General features: G+C 41.8%; 1 protein-coding gene across 1 annotated transcript in view; it reads right to left on the minus strand.

Annotated features, from left to right (window-relative positions):
- The window catches only part of OSBPL10 (oxysterol binding protein like 10), an 86,329-nt gene that overhangs the window by 34,924 nt on the left and 30,943 nt on the right, over positions 1 to 20,462 (minus strand). Inside the window, exons 4-6 of the mRNA XM_015418410.1 lie at positions 15,504 to 15,695; positions 7,074 to 7,287; positions 5,419 to 5,570 (exon numbers count right to left, since the gene is read on the minus strand). Coding sequence (XP_015273896.1) covers positions 5,419 to 5,570; positions 7,074 to 7,287; positions 15,504 to 15,695 — 558 coding nt within the window. The remainder of the gene's footprint in view (positions 1 to 5,418; positions 5,571 to 7,073; positions 7,288 to 15,503; positions 15,696 to 20,462) is intronic.

Consider the following 20,462-nt stretch of genomic DNA (forward strand, 5'->3'; position numbering starts at 1 on the left):
AGGAGGAGGAGGAGGAGGAGGAGGAGGAGGAGATTGGATTTATAACCCGCCCTTCACTTGGAGTCTCTGAGCGGCTTACAAACTCCTTTCCCTTCCCCTCCCCACAACAGACACTCTGTGAGGTAGGCGGAGCTGAGAGAACTCTGACACAAACTGCTCTTTCAGGAACAGCTGTGCCAGAGCTTGTGACTGACCCAAGGTCACATCAGCAGGTGCAAGTGGAGGAGTGGGGAATCAAACCCGGTTCTCCCAGATTAGAGTCCGCGCACTTAACCACTACACCAAACTGGCTCTCTCAAACTGGCAAAGAGTGATTAACACATGGAATTCACTGCCACAGGAAGTGGTGGCGGCTACAAGCATGGACGGCTTCAAAAGGGAATTAGATAAGCATATGGAGCAGAGGTCCATCAGTGGCTATTAGCCACAAGGTATAGATAGGGGCTCTGGGGCAAGTGATGCTCTGTCTTCTTGGTGCTTGTGGGGGGGGGATCAACAGTGGGAGAGCTTCTAATGTCCTGGCCCCACTGGTGGACCTCCTGATGGCACCTGGTATTTCTGGCCATTGTGTAAGACAGAGTGTTGGACTGGATGGGCCTTTGGCCTGATCCAACATTGGCGTCTCTTATGTTCTTACAAGTCTCTGGGCTTGGCAATCTCTCTGTGGCTGCACAGGAAACAACCCCTCCCTTTCTTTGGAACCAGAAACCAAACAGTGTCTCTTCTCCAAAGCAACAAACTGATCCTGCCTCTCTCCCTGTGACCGCTATTTTGTTGTGTCACCCACTCTCAAAATTCCAGAATGCCTCCAGGCTCAACAAGGTTGGGGACCCTTGTGTTGTGTTATATGGTATAGATACCCCTTCATATGGATATTTTAAAAAACCCTAATTGCACTGTCAAGCATATTAAATGAAACTATTCCAAATAACAACAATTACTGCTATGAGATCAGAATTCTGCTATTGGCAGTCTCCAGCTGGGTCATCAGTCAATTTCCTCAAGGGTAGCATTTAACCATTTTTTTCTGTTTCAAGGCACAAGACCAACCTCATTTTTAGTGGTAACTTGAAATGTATGTTGGGTGTCAGCCAAAAACCTCCCCTCCCAGTCAGATCATGGCCTAATTGAGGAGGATGCAGTATATATTATACACCATTACAGAAATTAAGACAAAGCCAGTTACTAGATGAAATGTGTCTGTAGATAAGATAATCAACTGAAATGCAAATACGCAAGTGAAAAGTCCTCACAGATTTCTGTAACAGATCCTTTTATTTCCTGTTAATTTCCCAATAATCTATCAAGCGCTATTAGCAGAAACATTATGAAGCCCACCATATATTATTAGCATGAAGGAATAAACAAAGCAATTAATGCTGTTCTGAAACTAGTTACAAATGTGAAATTACATCTTGGACCTTACTGCTACTGGAAAAGTGACGGTAACAATCCAGTAAGGTGACATGCACAAAAATGAACCAGAACACTGATTCCACTTACCAGACATCCAAAATTGCTTTTTAAACTTAGGGTACCTAAAGCTGTATGTAATTTAAACAGCAAATCTGCTGTAGAAGTACAGTCATAGTGATTTGTTTAGAAATAATATCCTCTTTTCAAATGAATAGGAAACAGGTTCTGCGTGGTGACAGCAGAAGCCCAACTTTGCATACAGCTGCTTGACAGAAGCCAGTAACTACAAACTCACCTCTCTGTGGAATAAATTTCCCATATTTTTAAAATAGCTCTTCTTGGTTACACTCACCCCACCACCACCACAGGAGGACAAATTAAGCATGTGTAATTTCAAGCCTTGGTTTCTGCCAGTAAAACTCAAGGGAAGAAGGCAGGGCTCTTCCCAGGGCTGCTTTGCCCTTTGAGGGAGAACTCAACGAGGCCAGGCCACCAGCAACCACCAGATGATTTGCTATCACGCGACTTGCATGAGTCACTCAGGCCACGCTGCTTGCCACTGTTGAACAACAGCCACCCCACAAAAGCCAGTGTGGTGTACTGGTCAAGAGTTTCAGACTAGGCTCTGGGAAACCCAAGCTTGAATTCCTGTTCTGCCACGGAAGCTTGCTGGGTGACCTTGGGTCACATATTCTCAGCCTAACCTGCCTCACAGGACTATTGTGAGGGAAAAAGAAGGAATGGAGAATTACCTTAAACCTGCTTTGGGTCCCCTTTGTGGAGAAAGATGAGGTATTAATTAATTAAATATACTAAAGATGGGGGAGCAGATTAAAATATAGATTGGTGAGTGGGTGGGAAAGAAAGGAGGCAGGAAACTGGACAGGCTATGGGGGCTTTCCAGGAAGGGAAAGGAGAAATAATGGGGGAGGAAGAAATGAGATGCCCCCTGCAAGTCCTTGTGGGTTCCCCACTTGTGACCTTGTATTCAGCAACTCAGAGATGCTATTCTAACTCTGTACTGCTACAAAAATATTCAGCTCTCCCCCCTCCCCCAAAAAGTTACAAGTCTATAAATGGCTCAAAGGTGGGAGGAAAGATAGGGAACTAAAATGGGGGGGGGGGAATACATCAGTATTAAAGAATAATAACCAGTATGGCTCATTATATCAGTTTTCACACCAATTCCCCCATAGAATATGAGTCTTAAATTAACTGGGGCACAGGTTTGTCCACAGATTTAGAAGGGCATAACTACACTTAGGTTTGCACTGTGTGTCTTAATAATCTCTAAACATATGTACAAGTCAGGGGCTCATGAGGAACCATGGAGGGAAGAACTGTTCCAGAATGCTCTTGAGGGCTTGAGTAATCCAATTTCTCCTCCCTCCCCATTACTCCCTTTAACCAGCATTCCACTGCTCTCTTAACATTCCATCCATTCTAGAGGACTTTGAGCCTTCACCATGTCTTTTTCAAAATGGGTGTCTCTTTTAGTTAATTTACAAAGTCATATTCTGCATAACTGGTGAATCCCTGAGTAGGTAGAGACTGCTTACCTTATCTGTGGACAGCCCGATTTTGTGGGTTTCATCATTCACAGGGCAGACCAGGAATTTCACTACTAAATGTAATGAACAGACTGGATCCAGATACTCCCCTGGAATTTAAGCAAGGTGTTTTCTACTCCCCTCTAACTGGAAGAAAGCCATTATATTCAACATGACACCAGCAACATTAGGATTTTGTTGTTGTTGTTGTTGTTGTTATGGGTTGGATTAGGAAATAAGCCCCCCCCCAAAAAAAAAGAAATAAGCAAAAAAAAAAAACCCACCCCAAAACAAAGGGTGTTCATTTAAAAAACAAAAAAGGTTCTTGAGTGTGTGGCCATTGTAACAGCATACCACCAGCAGATGGTGCCCTGTAGTAATATTATATTGATTTTCAACCACTCTCTTCTCTTTGGGCATCCACTAAGTAGGGATGTAGATTTATTTCAAAGCAAAAGAAAATAACACAAACCAAAAATAACCATTCATTTTGAAATGAAAATAAAAACAAATTCATACTTAAGTTTATGTTTTCATTGGCAGAACTTCTTTGTTTTACATCCAATGGAGATACAATTCTCAGGGATTGTGTACCTCACCCAAGGCGTTATCTATGCCAAATTTGAAAGGTGCAGAAAATGGTAGCAGTGTTACAGGGAATTTAAATAAAGGCTTGTGAACCTTTTTTGCAAGTATGTTGTTGCATCAGGAAAACTACTTCTTCAATAACCGAAAGGTGTGGGAAGGCAGATGTAACACACGCATCCCACCAGAGATTTTTACAAAAGCAGGAGTTAATTCAGTCAAAGCAAAAGATATCTTTTAGTTTCTGATGGGTGTGGTCAGCAGGAGAGAAAGAAAAGAAACAGACATATGGGAGGCATTTAGAGAGTCACCACAGATATTTTGTTTCTGGTATGTGTTTCAACTTCAAATACCTAAAAAATGACCTGTTCACACATTTGTCTGAAATCTGACACATGTAATCTCTTGGGTGAAGGTTAGAGGGGGAAGGGGGAGTTACAGCCGGAAATGTGTTTCCCATTGAAAGCAAAGGGAATCGTGAAACCAAATAAAATCTGAAAACAAAAATGCAGGATACATCTGCACATCCCCACCTGCAAAGGCTTCTGGGAATTTGGGACATAGGTACCTCATATCCCCAGTGAAAGGCAACAAAAAGGCTTGAGGAGATTTTGAACATCAGATGCACAGAGGAGGTAAAAGCAAGCAAAACAAGGACTGAACCAATGGACAATGCTGATCACAAGACTAGTCCTAGGTCTGGACAACATTCACCAGGACCAGGGTGTGCATTAATTCGCAAGAGATAATGTTTTAAATAAGGCATGTTGCAAACAAGTCCATACAGTGCTGCTCTCAGGGAGGGAGTAAACACATTCATCTCATCAAATGACTAGATTTGATTAAGTAAAGGCATGAACAGTAAGCCTGCATTAACCTGTGTAATAAGACTTGTGAAAATGAAAGCCATTAACATGGTGATGAAGGGCACTGCTTTGTTATTAAAGCAGTTCCTTTGTCACAAAGGCACCTGTATAGTTTACACCTCCCTGGATGAAAGTGTCATGCATCATTTCCGAATGGTTTGCTTTGTCAAAGTGAGGGCTGAGCAATAAATCCCAATAAGGCCCAGAGGCCACCTCCAGAAGTGAACTGCAAGCAACACAATTAATTTATATCACAGAAATCACTATCCTGACTGCCCACTTCAAATACGCAACGTTTCCTACTCAGTTCATAATTCAACATGGATTTTGGAGACCATTCATCAGCAAAAGAGTGCCTTCTGCTCACACTCAGTACATTTGCTTTGCTTCACTGTCCAGTGACTTGAATAAAGGTCTGTCACACATAAATCTGTTGATTTAAGGAAAGGCTGACCACTGCCAATTAGACTATGTATGCTTAAAGGTGAAAGCGAAACACTTGAGCGGACACATACCTCATTTACTCACCATTTTACAAACCAGCATCTATTTATGGAGCCTTTTTCATTCCAGGCTGCAAATATCGCAACATGCTTCACTATTTTTAATTATATATTACAGTAAAGTGAGTGGCATGTGCTAACTACAAAAGTTGCATAATTAAAGCCACTACAGACAATACAATGAGACTATACAGGTATGCAGAAAAACAGCATGTCTGCCACCTTGTACCTTACCAATACCATTCTCCAAGCTACATCCATTGTTCAAATGATGGCTTCAGAAAAGGACAACATCAAGAGGGGAGGGATAGCAATTATTAAAAGGATGTTAATACAACAACACATTTCACAATTCCAGTTATAACCAGACTTGGCAGTTATTGAGATTAGCTTTCACATGCAGCTTCCTAGTTTATTGTATAAACGTATTTCTGTATTCCAGGCCATATCACAAAACACTATCAATTTTAAACCTGTATAGATACATACCACACTCACCTCTATAGTTGACTGTATGTGTCCATCTTGTGTTGTACTTGGTACTATTGCCCAGGAAAGACTGGCACTGGCAGATGTCAAAGAACTAACGGCACCATTTTTCAGTGGTTCTGTGGAATGAGACTTTGGCCCATGCCATCCTAGTAGACTTTCTGAAAGAAAAAACAAGAAGTTATTTGCAATACCTGCTTTTTCACAGTGTCCTATTTATTCTCTTTTGAGGGATCCTTGGATAGACAAGATCTTTATTGTGTGATATTAGAGATCCAGCCATACAGCCTCGAAAATAATCCATTTATTCAAAAAAAAAGAATTGTAACCTCAAAATGCAACATAATCACAATCAGAAAACTTCTTACATTAGCATCAAACCTGCAAGCAAGTACCTGAGTTTTTCTGGCAGTTTTGGCCGCAGCAATTGAAACAAAGCATTTGCTTCAAGTACAAGCATATAGGCATAGATGGAAATGCCAAACCTATTCTGAAGAAAAAAGTACTCAAACTGGTTTCCTCTGTACTTCTGAAGAGAAGACAGGGCTTTGTGACATCACAGAACGCTAGCAAGATTTGTGCTCATGCTAGGGTTCTGTGATGGAACAGAGAAAGAAGGCCAAGAAGCTATACTTCTCCACAGCCCAACAAGGGCTTAAATTCCAGAATGCCATATTGAAGATAAAACAAGCCTTCCTCCAAGCTGCCTTCCCATAGCAAAGAAATACCTGAGCCAGTGTGTTCAAGCCATGCATCAGTTCGAAAAGAAGCATGCCCCAATAACCCCAAACTAACAAATACAGAACAAACCATATTAGTAGCCCATGTCAAGCCTAAAGTGATACACTTTATATTAAAACAAATAAGTTGTTATAGGAATCCATTTATGAACTAATAGAACACTGGAGATGCACCAAGCAGGTTTTAAATCAGAGCATTCATGGCTCTTTATAGATTTAGTTTTGCACAACCAATCATTAACAAAATGGTCAAGGTACAGCCTGAAACTGAGGGTATTGGGCATTTTGTATAATCAAAACTTCAAATGCTAGAACACTGGCTGTGGAAAATGCACTTGGGTGTCTTATGAATTGCAAGGGTCTGATGAATTGAAAAGTCATTCCCAAGACCTATGTAAAGCGTACACATTAATACAATTCGACTTGAAGCCTAGCTGGATGCTGGCTCAGAGCAAAAGCAATAAAACCAGCATTTGTCAGGACTCCACAGGGTTTAAGTGTTCATCTGCAAACCAAATCCTGTTTTTCACACACTATGTTATCACAGTGGTCTCAGTTAAAAAGATAATTAACTGCACTTCTGCTGAGGCCTTTCATAAATGCTCCTGACAGGCTATTAGATTGACATGTTACTGGCAAAGTCCTTGATGTATCTTTCCTAAGAATGTATTTGCCTACATTTGCAAGTCTGATTATCAGGCCACAAACGAGAGTAATTATCCTTCACTGAAAATGCCATACAAAGCAATTTAGCTTTAAATTCAACACAGAAAGCTAAGTGCTGACTTGGTCTGTGAGTCACCTCTAAGGAACTAGATTAAGTCTTCTGTTGACTTTCTTCTACTCTCTGTGTCCTAGTTTGTTATGGGTGGGATCTTGTTATGAGGGGAAAGGGGAAGTCTAGCACAAAATGGCTTTACTCACCTGAAGTCAATGACCTGTTACTACTATGGTGGCTCACTTGGTGCATGCCCTGCTGTAGTAAATGCAGACATTCCCCAAGGCAGCTGAGGGTGGCAGCAGAGGTAGCTTTTAGAAGCAGCAAGTCTTGATCCAAGGCAGAAAGAGGACCAGAAGCTGGGAGGGATTCAATGGCTTGCACAAGGTTCTTCTGCTGTCCCTCCACTTGGCTCATCATCTGCAAGTACATATTTTTCAAAGTACGCATACATGCACACATAAAGCAATTCATGAAAAGCCAGATCTTCATTAGATTTGCCAAAACAATACGAGGAAGGAGGCCACAGCCAATGCCTTTGGAGCCCACTTGGGGTGGTACAGGAGGGGAAGATGCTTGGGGCAGCAGAATTGCCTTGAGGTGGTCCTGCCCTCCCTGCTTCTCTCGCACATGGAGAAAGGCAGGAGATATCCCAAACCTCCATGCTGATTTCGGAAAGGCTTGGAAAATGGCAGCTGAAAAGCGATACTGCACTGGGCTTTGGAGGACCCCAGAAAGCCTCCTCTTACAAAGTTAACATATTGCTACAGACAAGAGCCCATTCTTCCCCTCAAAAGAGGGCTACTATAGACAGTGCCAAGCAGAGATTTTGGTAGGATATCGGGTCCAGTCAAAGTCTGCAGCTGCAGGGACATCACCTGCTAACAATCCATTTCCATCATTTATACAAGCCCAAAAATTCAGTCTTGGTGCAGAAGGATAAATGACAGAACTTGGACAGCACAAATGGCAGTCCTCAGGGCATTCTGTAACAAACCTTGAAGTTACAGTGCTCCAACTAATACAATATGAGGCTTTGGTCACACACACTAAATGATCCACTTTCAATCCACTTTCAATTCACTTTCCAACTGGATTTTGACAGTTCACACAGTGAAATCCAGTTGGAAAGTACACTGAAAGTGGATTGAAACTGGATTACTTAGTGTGTGTGACTGCAGCCTGAAGCTATCAAATTGAAGTTCACTAACAAATTTCACTCAGGGTTGATTTCAACAGACCAGTGGGGTTTATTTCAACAGATCCTGGAAACTCCTAGGACGTTACAGAGGATTCTGTCCTTCTTTACTTATTTTACAATATTGATCTTATTAAGCACATGTATCCCAGCAGCAGCTGCTAGCTGAGAGTGGGGTGCACCCACACTGGGTGGATCATATTCATTAGACTGCATTTTGTATTCACTTACGGGGGGGGGGGGGAGAGAGAGAGAGAGAGAGAGAGAGAGAGAGAGAGAGAGAGAGAGAGAGAGAGAGAGAGAGAGAGAGAGAGAGAGAGAGAGAGAGAGAGAGAGAGAGAGAGAGAGAGAGAGCACACGCCTACTGTGACATACCTACAATCCTCTTTTGCATTACTTGATTTTTGGCATCACTTTGTGGAAACAGAAACTTCTCCTCTCTGTATTACCTCTCTAGCCACTCAGGGCCTCCTTGGTGTAGTGGTTAAGTGCGTGGACTCTAATCTGGGAGAACCGGGTTTGAGTCCCCACTCCTCCACTTGCATCTGGCTGGATGACCTTGGGCAAGCCGTAGTTCTGATAAGAGCTGTTCTTGAAAAAGAGCAGTTTCTGTCAAGAGCTCTCTCAGCCCCACCTACTTCACAGGGTGTCTGTTGTGGGGGCAGGGAAGGGAAAGGAGTTTGTAAGTCGCTCTGAGACACCTTTGGGTAGTGAAGGGCGGGGTATAAATCCAATCTCTTCTTCTTCTTCTTCATGCTTCTAATCAAGTCTTTGGTGAAGAATGTGAAGCTGAACGGCAGCAGTAGCAGCACTGGGCTTTGCTTCCCTATCACAGCACTGAGAGCTTTGATTCTGGAGCTGGGGCTGCTACCACTGCGCTCAAGGCCTGGCTCACCTTCTCTTTTCAGAGTTACAGCCAAATAAGTGGGCAGTAATGACAGACTTGGGTCTCTAGTGCGGGATATATAAAAATGCTGCCTGAAGAATGCAATGCATTACAAAGTTAACTAGATTCCTTTCTCTGTTCTCCCTGGGATAACTGCAATTGTGAACCATTTCAGGGCAGCAACTACAATTTTTTTCTTTATCCACTTCTGTTTCCAGTCCTATATCACTAAGCAAGATCAGAGAGAACTGCACTGATGAGGCACGATCAGGGAGAGGAGGTGAAAATTACCAAAGAATAAGCACTATCTTGCTTTACCATGTACAAGCACAAATGTCCTCTTTATAAACAAGGCTATAGTTTTGATACACACGAGCTTCATGAACAGAATGTAACCCTAAATTTTAAAATAACCGTCATCCAAGAGTAAGAATCCAGTGACACCTTAAAGACTAACAAAATTTGTGGCAGGATATGAGCTTTCATGAGTCACTGCTCACTTCTTCATATACCACTGAAGAAATGAGCAGTGACTCACAAAAAACTCATACCCTGCCACATATTTTGTTAGTCTTTCAGGTGCTACTGGGCTCTTACTCTACTGCTACAGACAGGCTAACATGGCTACCCATCTTGATCTTCATCCAACAGCTCAAGTCATTGATATTGCATTACAATGTATTTTGCAACCTTCTCCTCCTCCTTGAAAATGAGTGTGGGCTAATATTCAAACACAAAAATACAGAACTGCATCCTGAATGTCAACAATTTGCATTTTAATACTTTGTATTCAAGGGAGTGCTATATGTACACACCCCTGCATCCACCCCCACCCACACACACACAGATATGCTGGTCAGTATCCTGAATGTCAACAATTTGCATTTTAATACTTTGTATTCAAGGGAGTGCTATATGTACACACCCCTGCATCCACCCCCACACACAGAGTGTGATATGCTGGTCGGTATCCTGAATGTCAACAATTTGCATTTTAATACTTTGTATTCAAGGGAGTGCTATATGTACACACCCCTGCATCCACCCCCACCCCCACCCCCCCACACACAGTGTGATATGCTGGTCAGTATGTCAGACAGGGATCCGAAGACCCGGGTTCAAATCCCCATTCTACCGCTGGTGACCTTGGAGCAATTGTCGTGTCTCAGTTCAACCTACTTCATAAGGGAGAGGATAAAATGGGAAAGTGAAAACCATGTAAACTAACTCTGACCAACTTGGAAGAAGGGCAAGATAAAAATGCAATAGACACAGGCACCAGATTCAACCAAACTATCTACTATAATATCTTCAGCAGACAAAAGCTAGCAACAAAGCATTCTCCCGCTAAGAAAATGCTGAAGTTGCTATATAGTCAATGCCAATGTAATTTCATAAATTTACTCGAGCAAAGAATATTAAAAACAAAAATGAATCTAAATAATATTAGATTATTCTTCTTTTGGAAGGTCTCAGCAAAGACCATTACATACAGACATCTATGGACTTGTTCCCTCGACATTCATCATTTTACCTTCCCAAACTCTACTTAAAAGCACCCTTTGCATTCATCATGATACAACCATAAAACGTCAGTGTGTATGACCTGAGAATCCTGAGATGCTCCATCCAACATTGGGGGAACCAAATGCAATATGCTCAGTACTAAGTACCAGACAGCTTCTATTTCAGCTATTTTGGACCTCACACACATGGTTTTGCCTCTCGGACTCTAAAACAGCTTTCCGCCATCCAAGAAACAGAAGGATATGATCTGTTTTTTAGTTTAGTTGCTACCTATTTGAATATTTCCCAGGATCAGAAATTAGTTGTCTAGAGAAATGAGACCACAGCAAAAAAAATAATAATCCATGGCCTATGTGGACTAGACATTCCGAGCCCAGTTTCTTAGTACTACATGTACCAACTCTAAATATACAGCATGTGCCATTATACAAAACAGCATTCCAAGTCTGTGTTTCAAACTCCATTTAAACTTCCCCCATGATATTTTAAGCTAATAATCAATAGCCCCACAAGCATTTTGTCTCTTATTTCATTCCCCTTCTTTTTTTAACGCTGTCTCCTTGAGGTTTTTAGACGCATTCAGGATAAGCCACAGATCTATTAGCAAAAAAGGTTTTATTGTTCAGGCCTCACCCTATTTCACTGAAGAGATTCAAGTATCCATGTTAAATGACTCATTCTAGACACAAGTAAGACCAATTTCATTTCTCTCCCACCAACAACTTTGAAGAGTTTGGATCAAAAACACAGGATCTGATACATATAACAGCTGAACATGTTTCTTTCACAGGCCAAGCCATTCATTCCTCTAATTGAGCCTATCATTGAAGCCTGCACTCCTCAATATCTCCTCTCATTAGAAGATGGCAAGATTATGAACCCTACATAAATTAATGTAGCAAGTCATCAGAAATTACTTACTCTAAGCTTACTCAGTCATGCATAGCTTCAAGAAGCAGGTATTTAATGATTTTCATCTTGAATTCACTAAATCCTTTGGATGCTAATTAAAAACAACTATGCTGAATGTGAAACTGAACATCTTACAAACTACACACATATAAGAACGACCATTTCTGGTACACAACAGGAGACTTCACCAAATGTTACAGCATCTCTGAGAGACATCAAAAGATAGAAAAAGATCACCAGGATCTAAATTGCAAAATGAGTGTGTAATTCACCCATCACCTAGTGAAAAGGCAAATCTGAAACATATGACTTGAAACCCAGGGCAAGGAATAGTATTCAAACAGTAACCCTCCACTATACAACCTTGTTAGAACAAGCCACAGCTCACTTGTTTACCTGATCCAGTTACATTTGGTATTAGCTTACTCACAGGAAACAATTTTGGCACAGGAAATCTATCAGCAATCATAATAGAACCCATTATGAGGTTTCCCACTTGGACACATAATATGAAAGTTTACATGTTTGAACACCAAAGCTGAAGTCTTTACTTCACCAAAACCTAACCACAAATCGCAGAGATGTCCATGACTAAAGTTACATGGAAACAGAAGTTCAAGTTCCACAGCACATCGAGATTTATGCCATGCGGACGGTGAATTCAGTGGAGCACAGCATCCTAACATCAGAGCTGAACTTGGTTGTAGATCAGTCCGCACAATATCAGTCACCACATTTCATTTTAAAACCCCTTTCCCTGACCACCCCACTTTCCTACCTCTACACATCCCCATGGTGCTGTTGTGACAACTCACACCCACCACTGCAGAATATAAGAAACAATCATAGTGATATCAAAAAATGAGGCAATCTCAATAAGCCAGCTTTACCAAATGAAAATATTAAACCCTTTAGCTTTCACAGAGCTCTGGCAGATTGAAGCTAAAATAGTGGAATCTTTCTCACAGATGGAATTGTTAAATGGTTCTCATTTTACCAACCTACTCAGTCTTGAACAAAACATAAACCCAAGGAGAAAGAAGCAGCTTCACCTGGAGCAAGTCAGTTAACAGAGTACTTTTAGCAGGCATTTTTACAGAAGGGCTTTTTGCCAGCAATGTCCAGTCACCCAGAATACTCTAAATACTTCCTGGACATCCCTGCTCTCACTTAGTATCTTCACTACCCTTCCATGGTAAACAGCAGACCACAGCACTCCATCTATATTCACTTCCCAAGCCCTGGCTAGTATTATTTTTTTTTTACCAGGAATGGTAAATCTAGAAATACTCCTAAATTATTTCTGGACAAAGTTGCAATCCCAGGACTTTTACATGAGAGTTTTACTAAAAGCCAGTTGAAAAGACTGAGTGTCATACACCTACAGTATGAGGCTATTAACTCCCTGTGAGAAAAGCAAAATGTTAATGAAGCAAACAATTAAACTGAATACATACTAAGGAGCAGTGTCACATCCAGCAGAAAACAACTAATGAGGACTCATTTTCCTGTGGTTGTAATGTCTGCATAGCTGAAAACCTAAACTGCACACAAACTTGCATGCTTAGAGGGTCTCTCTTTCATCACAAGTCTATTATTTATCTAAGCGTCTGTTGAACACACATACCATAAGACTAACATGTCGACCAACTAAGTTCCAGCAGGCCTCAGAAATTGCTTCTGTACTGACAGGCATAACTTTCAGTCTTCCATTTTGGTTTGCCCTCCCCCTAACACATACACACAATTTTTACATGAGACCATCTTCTCCTTTCCAGTCATATTCTGCCAGAAAGTGGATTTTAACCATTAGCACTTCAAAAACAAAGATCTAGAAGAAGGTGTAAGACTTGCCTAATCTCATCACACTTACAGAGGACAACAGAACAAAGTCTTACCCTCTCTCATGTTCCTCCCTTGGTTGTATTTTTTTCCTAAACTAAAAAGCTCCATAGTCATTAGCTCTTCCTTGAAGGGAAGGTGTTTCTACCCCTTGATCATTTTTGACTGGCCTTCTCCACATGTTTTCCAGTGCTACAATATCATTTCAGAGGTAGGATGAACAGAATTGTACCCAAAAGGTTGGTAAGACAGGATTTCTCTTTACAGAATCCAATGCAGCTGCTTCTCAGTACAGCTTGTTCCTCTTTGTTTAATTATTCTCTTTAAAAAGAATTTCCACCGATTTACCCTGAACAGACATTATGCTAGCTCACCAGCAACATCCCAGATGTCCTCTGGATCTCATTTTCAAAATCAGCATTACACTTGCTACCTTTCAATCCTCTAGAAGGAATGCCAATTTCAGTGACATATTTTTGTTAGGACATCAGTCTTTTCACATTTGAGTTTCCAAAGATGTTCTAGAGAGAATACTGTGCTTTTAACTCATGCCCCTGCCCTACAGTTGGAGCCAGAGTTTGACCAGCTTAAAACCACCTGTGTTTGCATAGCTGTGAAGCATTCAGTTTAATATATATTTTCACGACCCTTCCCCTTGGATCACTTTTGGGCAAATGGACTCCTGCCTAGAAAACTAGATCTGTGTGGGACCTGTACAGATCGGTAGCTCTAGCCCCTGCTTTACCTTCTCACTATACCCCTTTGGCCTCCTATCTCCCTCTTCTTGAGTGCAGTACACTGGACAATGTGTGTGCACACTTGGAATCAGTGTGCCCTCTAAGCTGAGTTAGTGTGAGCTAGCTCACAGTTTTTTAGCCTCCGGCTCACACATTTTTGTCTTAACTCAGGAGGGATGGCTCCAGAGCAAAACTAATTTATGCATTAGCCAAATCGCTCACTCACAACTTTAATGCCAGTAGCTCACAAAGTAGAATTTTTGCTTACAAGACTCAACAGCATAGAGGGAGCATTGCTTGGAATATGTGGTTATTCATGCGGACCTTCTAACACTTGCTTTATTATTTGCAGGGCTTTTTTTGTAGAAAAAGCCCAGCAGGAACTCATTAGCATAATAGGCCACACCTAACAGCAGAAACTCATCAGCATATTAAGCCACACCCCTGATGTCACAGCTCATTGGCATATTAGGCCACACCCCCATGTTACCACACTCACCTTTTGCTTGTTATTCTGTTTACTTTGTTTGTTGTCAAAACCCAGGGCTTTTTTTGTAGCAGGAACTCCTTTGCATGTTAGGCCACACACCCCTAATGTAGCCAATCCTAATGAGTTTCTGCTGTTGGGTGTGGCCTATTATGCTAATGAGTTCCTGCTGGGGCCAGCCGGAACTCCGTTCCTGTGCGTTCCTGCCCAAAAATAGCCCTGATTATTTGACTGCTGGTGTATATGAATTCTCCAGCTCAGCTGCCTGTACTGTTCCCCTTGTTTCTGTTTTCACTCTCCGGATTCTCAATATTCCTACCAAGTTTATAGAGGAGTTTTGCTGCATTCTCAGCATATCCTTTGTGGCCCAGACTAGGAGATATTTTTAAGATGGATATAAAACCTAAGTCAGCAATTTCTTTCTTTAGCCTAGCAGGAGGAGGGTCTTCTTCCTTGCGCCCAAACAGGAGATTGGGCCATTTCACACTGATTGTGTAGAGCATGTGTGTATCTCGACATGCACAGTAAAAAAATGCAATTAGATTGCTGACCCAAACTCACACACAGCCAGCAACTGGCGTTGGGGGGAGTTGGAATCTTTGTCTAGTGGCCACTCAAAGCCCTGCTCTACCATATGTGAGAGCTCATTATTTCATTTCTGAATAGCAGCTCCAAATACAGTTCCCTCTGCACAACAGGAGCCAAACCCATCATGAAAGGAAAGAGGACTTCCTTGTACGAAGAGGGAACAGAGTGAGGGAAGAGGTTTCTATCTTAAATAGAACACATCAGCCACTTTTCTTAACAGGGAAGACAGGACATACTTTCAGCAGGCCAGTCGTAATTAGTTTGCTCAGAACCCCAAAATATACTCTCCCTTGAACTTTATACACAATGCTGCACCACCCACCATAAGGTGACCTCGGTGGTTATTTTAAACCACAAGGACTTATCTGAAGCCAAATTATCTGTATTTTTAGAGCTGAAAGAACTCCAGAGTTTTTTATGATTTAACATGTCAACAAGAAAACAGCAGACGTCTCTTACCTCTCTGACTTCATGGAGATGGCCAGAGCGCTGTGCCTTGGCTTTTCGGGCTGCCACAGGAGATTTGTGGTGTGTAATTGTGACAACTGGCTGTCCGCTCTGATTCAGGTTTTTTTGGGAACCAAGAAATGTGGAGTTGGCTGCTCCATGAGGAAACAAAGACAAGCCTTTCATTCGTGAAGATGAAGAGCTCTAGAATAATCAGAGGTTAACACCCATTAAGGTAACTGTATGAGAAACGAAGATTTCAAATCAAGGATGAAACTTTTGTAATATCGACTGTGAAAGCGTTGCAGTCGGCATCAGCAAAGGTTCAATGCAAGTTTCTCTATGCTTTCCCCACCCTGGAAACCTGAACATCAGCCATAAAAACATTCAAGATCCACAGACATCAAACAAATGAAATTTAATTGCGCAGGAAAATTAGGCAAGGGAGCTCCACAAAGTTTAAGGAGATCCTCTTTCTCACCAGTTATGTGCAGCACCAAGTTTAAGCAAGCAGAAACAAAGAGGTACGGCCACCACCAGCATATGATGAGGTGCAGCAGCTGCCAGGCCCAGGACTCCTGGCAGGGCCAACTGCCACTGATCTCCTGCCCACATGCCAGCCCTGCCACCTGCCTGCTTGTCCTTTCTCCTATCTGCTTATCACTCCATCACTCATTCTCCCTGACACATGGGCTGCCCATCATCATTGGGGAAGGGCATACAGGTGATACAGAATGGTTGCATTTTGGGCAGCAACAGCAGTGGCACTCCTCAGCCACATGCTGCCCAGGGCCACTAGAGAAAGGTCATGTGGGAGGGCCTGTGGGCAGAGGAAGGACACAGTCAGGCAGGTGGTCAGGAAGGGGTGTTCCAGTGTGGGGCTGGTGGTCAGCAGAGGAAGGAATAAGGCCCCTAGGCACTCTCTGCCCAGGGCCCTACAAAACCTGGAACTGGCCCTGCACAAAGGGAGCCAACTTCAATCCACATATGATACAATGACAGCTTCCTTTCTCTTCCATATAGAAGATGTTCCCTTTATGTCAGAAACCTTCCATCAGCATTTAGCACCAATTTAAGTTCCTGAACAGTCTTCAAAAGGCAGACAATGTGAACAAAGAAACTCTTAAAGCTCTATCCAGGAGAGGGCCTTCTCAGCCATGGCACCAAAGCTCTGGAACTAATTCCCTAGGAAGATTTGTTTGTCCCCTTCTGTTGCCATCTTCAACTCTAAATTCACCACTGGGTGAAGACTTTTTGTTTAGTTAGGCATTCTTTCAGTGAGCCCTCCCTCCAAACCAAGGTTTTATGCTTTTTATGTTCTTGACTGTTTTATGTGTGTTTTAACTCTGTTTTTAACTCTTTTAAAAGTTGTTTTAATGAGGTATGTTTGAGAGAGGAAGTTTATTTTAATGGTTGTATAATGTATTTTATTGTGTATCTTTTAAATTGTTAGCCACCTTGGCAGCCCTTGAAAGGGCAGAAAGGCAGGATATAAATGTTGTGAATAAATAAAAAATAAATAAACAGCAATCCCACTTGGGTTAACAAGCTCAGATCAAACACTTGGGAATGACAGAGCCTTCAGGGGCACACACTAAGACTGCTTATTATTTGTGAGCACTTAAAAATATGTGGCACTGCACAGACTCACAAGATGGCCAATCTACTGGGCAGAACCAGAAAACGGCTAATAAGATTTCTTTGCAGTCACTTTGCTCTTTTATGTTTCTAAAATCCTTATCCCATTAAGAATAATGAAATGGTATTGTGCCGTTGTTGCATAATCATTTAGAAGATGAATGTTAAACTATTCCAGATAATCCTTCTGTATTCAGCAAATCATAACCGAATTAACATTTTCTCTTAAAGTTCAAGCCAGCCTGACATTCTGCTTATTTTATGTACTGCCTTCACCTTACACGGCTTTTCGCAAAGGTCAGGTTTATTTTCCCTGTTCTCCATAAGAAGTGAGAACTAGGAATACATTTTCTTCCTTGTTCTTTTGAAAAGGTGACCTGTACCAATTTTTAAAGCAAGACGTTTATACAAGGCTGATAATTTAAAAAAAAAACAAAAACCCAGTTCTGACATGCCTTCACCAATGTCGTTTCAAAAAACTGTGAGGCTGATTATTCCATTTTTCTTTTATGGCATACTTCACCCGGCAGCATTAATCACACTAAATTCATCCTTATACAAAGTAGTAAAAGCTTTGATCTCTTGAAGAACATGGCAAAAAGAAAAAACTAGGCCACAACTTAGGGCTGCCAACTCTGGGTGGGGGAATTCCTGAAAAATTGGGAGTGGGATTTGGGAAGGGCTGGGTCTGGGGAGGGGAGGGACCTCAGCAGGGTATAATGCTATACATCCCACCCTCCAAAGCAGCCATTCTTTCCAGGGGAACTGATCTCCGTAGTCTGGAGATTAGCTGTAACCTTTGGAGGTCTTCTAGGCCTCACCTGGAGAATGACAACTCTACCACAACTACTTGATGGAGACAAAAAAAGCCAAGTGAACTCATTCTCACAGGAACCAGAAGTTCTAAAACTTTTGATCAGTTCTGCTTCCCCCACATTCACTTCTCTCCTGTTTGTCAAATATCCAGTCTTTGTGAAAACATTTTAAAATAAATGAAGAATTTATCGGCTCAGTGCTTCCACCTAGGAAGACACATGCCTATTGCCACAAGGCAACTGCCTGCCTTGAGGAAAGGAAAGATGAGGAGGCCAAACAGCCCAATGAGAAACCCTTACTATCAAGTTACCCATAGCTACAATTCAGCTGCCCCCAGCTGCTTTCGCTCCCAACCCTCACAGAACTGTTAGCAAGTCAGGCTGGCCTGAAGGCATGGTTTCCTGTCCTGAAAAACACAAAAGGCTCTACATCTGACAATAGCACTACAGATAAGATTAGAATTTCAACAGGCAATCCACATACAAAAGAACCTCCTCAGGAAACAGGAAACCTCCTCAGAAAACAATCCATATACAAAAGAACCTCCTCAGGAAAGCTCCTCCATTAGCATGTTCATAGCCTGCGGAACTCCTACAAGATAATGACTCAGCCCTACCCCACCTTCCTGAGTAGATATAAATTACCTGCCTACCATTTTTCTTCTCACGTTGACACAGAGTACTCCATCTTTCTGTGTTATACCTCTGAGGATGCCAGTCACAGCTACTGGCAAAACATCAGGTCTTAAAATGCCAAGACCACGGCCATACAACCCGGAAAATCTACAACAGGTACAACAGTCTACCAACAGCCATTTTACCCTCAGGCTCACAGTGGTTCAAGTTGACATAGCACCACCATCACCACCCTGCTGGCACAGAAGTCCTAAAGAATTTACTTAGCCTAAGGACAGTTGCCAAAGGATGATGCTTTAGAGCACCAGCTGTTCAAAGGGAGCCCGCCTTGGTTCAAGACAAAACCTCAGACTTTGTAACCACTGTCTCTTTGATGCAGGTAGAATGTGAGGAAGGAGATATTGATTATGGGAATTATGCCAATGAAGGTTTGTTGTGTTGTGATGTGATTATGGGAAGGAAAAGGTTTCAAGGAACACTGGAATGGGAATGGGTAATATGTGCCTTGCTCTCTAGTAATACTGGAGGCCCATTTGGAACGTGTGGAGGGATCTCCTACCTGAAAGAGAAGAAAGCAGGATTGGCTGAAATTTAAGATTTGAAAATTGTACACTTTGCTTAAGTTAGATTCAGCTGAGTAGCCATGTATGTATGGACTGGTAATTTCCATTTCATTGTATCTGAAGAAGTCTGCTTGCACATGAAAGCTTATACCTTGAATAAAACTTTGTTGGTCTTAAAGGTGCCACTGGACTCATGTTTTGCTTAAGTTAGTTACCAGAACCGTATAGGCAGACATATTCTTCAAATGTACTGAAGATCTTAGTTACACTGCTTTATGACTCTTGTTTGAACTGCTGAGAGAGGGTACACAACGCAAGAAATGTGTTCTCATTTAACCAGGGTACTCTTCACCCTTACAGACAATGCAACATGTCTGAACATCCAACGACCTCTATTGGTATTCAATCTATTTATTTGAAATCCTACCACAGTTCAAGAACTGAATGTGGGGGGCAAGAGAAATCTGTAAACATTTGTCATGCAGTGCCCAAGAGCTTCTTGTTTCACCTCTGCCCAGAAACTGGCACTGTCTCTCCATTTCCCAGAAATATATATTTGTTTATTTTAAGCAGAGCACTTCATATCTTGAAGATCAGTAATTTAGTTATTGAACAGATCGTGTTACAGGTTTTGTAGCTAATCCTCTTGTCCTGCAGAAAATGCCCAGACTGTATGGTCAATAATGAGGAATCTGTATTAACGATGGTGGAGATTTTGTGCATTATACTTTGAATTTTATTTTCTTTTAGTCTCTCATGAGCTAGAATGTAAGCTTTCTTGTAATTATATGTACTGTAACTTACCCCAATTCCATGGGACAGATCAATTTTTTTAAATTATCTTTTTCAGAAGATTTTTATTCTGCCTCTCCAGGAACCTGCCTGATTAAGAATGGGTGGGGATATTTTTAATTCAATGAAATTGATTTCAAATGCAAGGACTGAGCTACACAGGTGCTGTACATATGTTTTATGACCAAAAGAATGCTATGCATTTTGAGACTGGGGAGATTTCTTCAAATGTTCTTAAGCGCTGTCAGGATCCGCTGGGGCTGAGTCCACAAGCTGTCTCACCCTCCAGGGTTGTTTTTTGTTGGACAAATATGACGGACCTCTTTTACTCTCTCCAATCTGGCATGACGTTCCCAACCAAAATTCTTTGGTTCCCTGCTGTGACTGAGCAGCCCTTGGTAGCATGTAGATAATAGACTTTTTGAAAGAATTTCTGTCCCAGAATATAATTTAGCTTTCAGCTCAGCCCAAGGAACTTGTGGAAAAGCAGAAGCCCTCTTTTTATTTCCCTTTTGAAATGGTACTGG

The sequence above is a fragment of the Gekko japonicus genome, unplaced genomic scaffold (assembly GCF_001447785.1).
Source record: "Gekko japonicus isolate JY-2015 unplaced genomic scaffold, Gekko_japonicus_V1.1 scaffold106, whole genome shotgun sequence".
NCBI lineage: Eukaryota > Metazoa > Chordata > Lepidosauria > Squamata > Gekkonidae > Gekko > Gekko japonicus.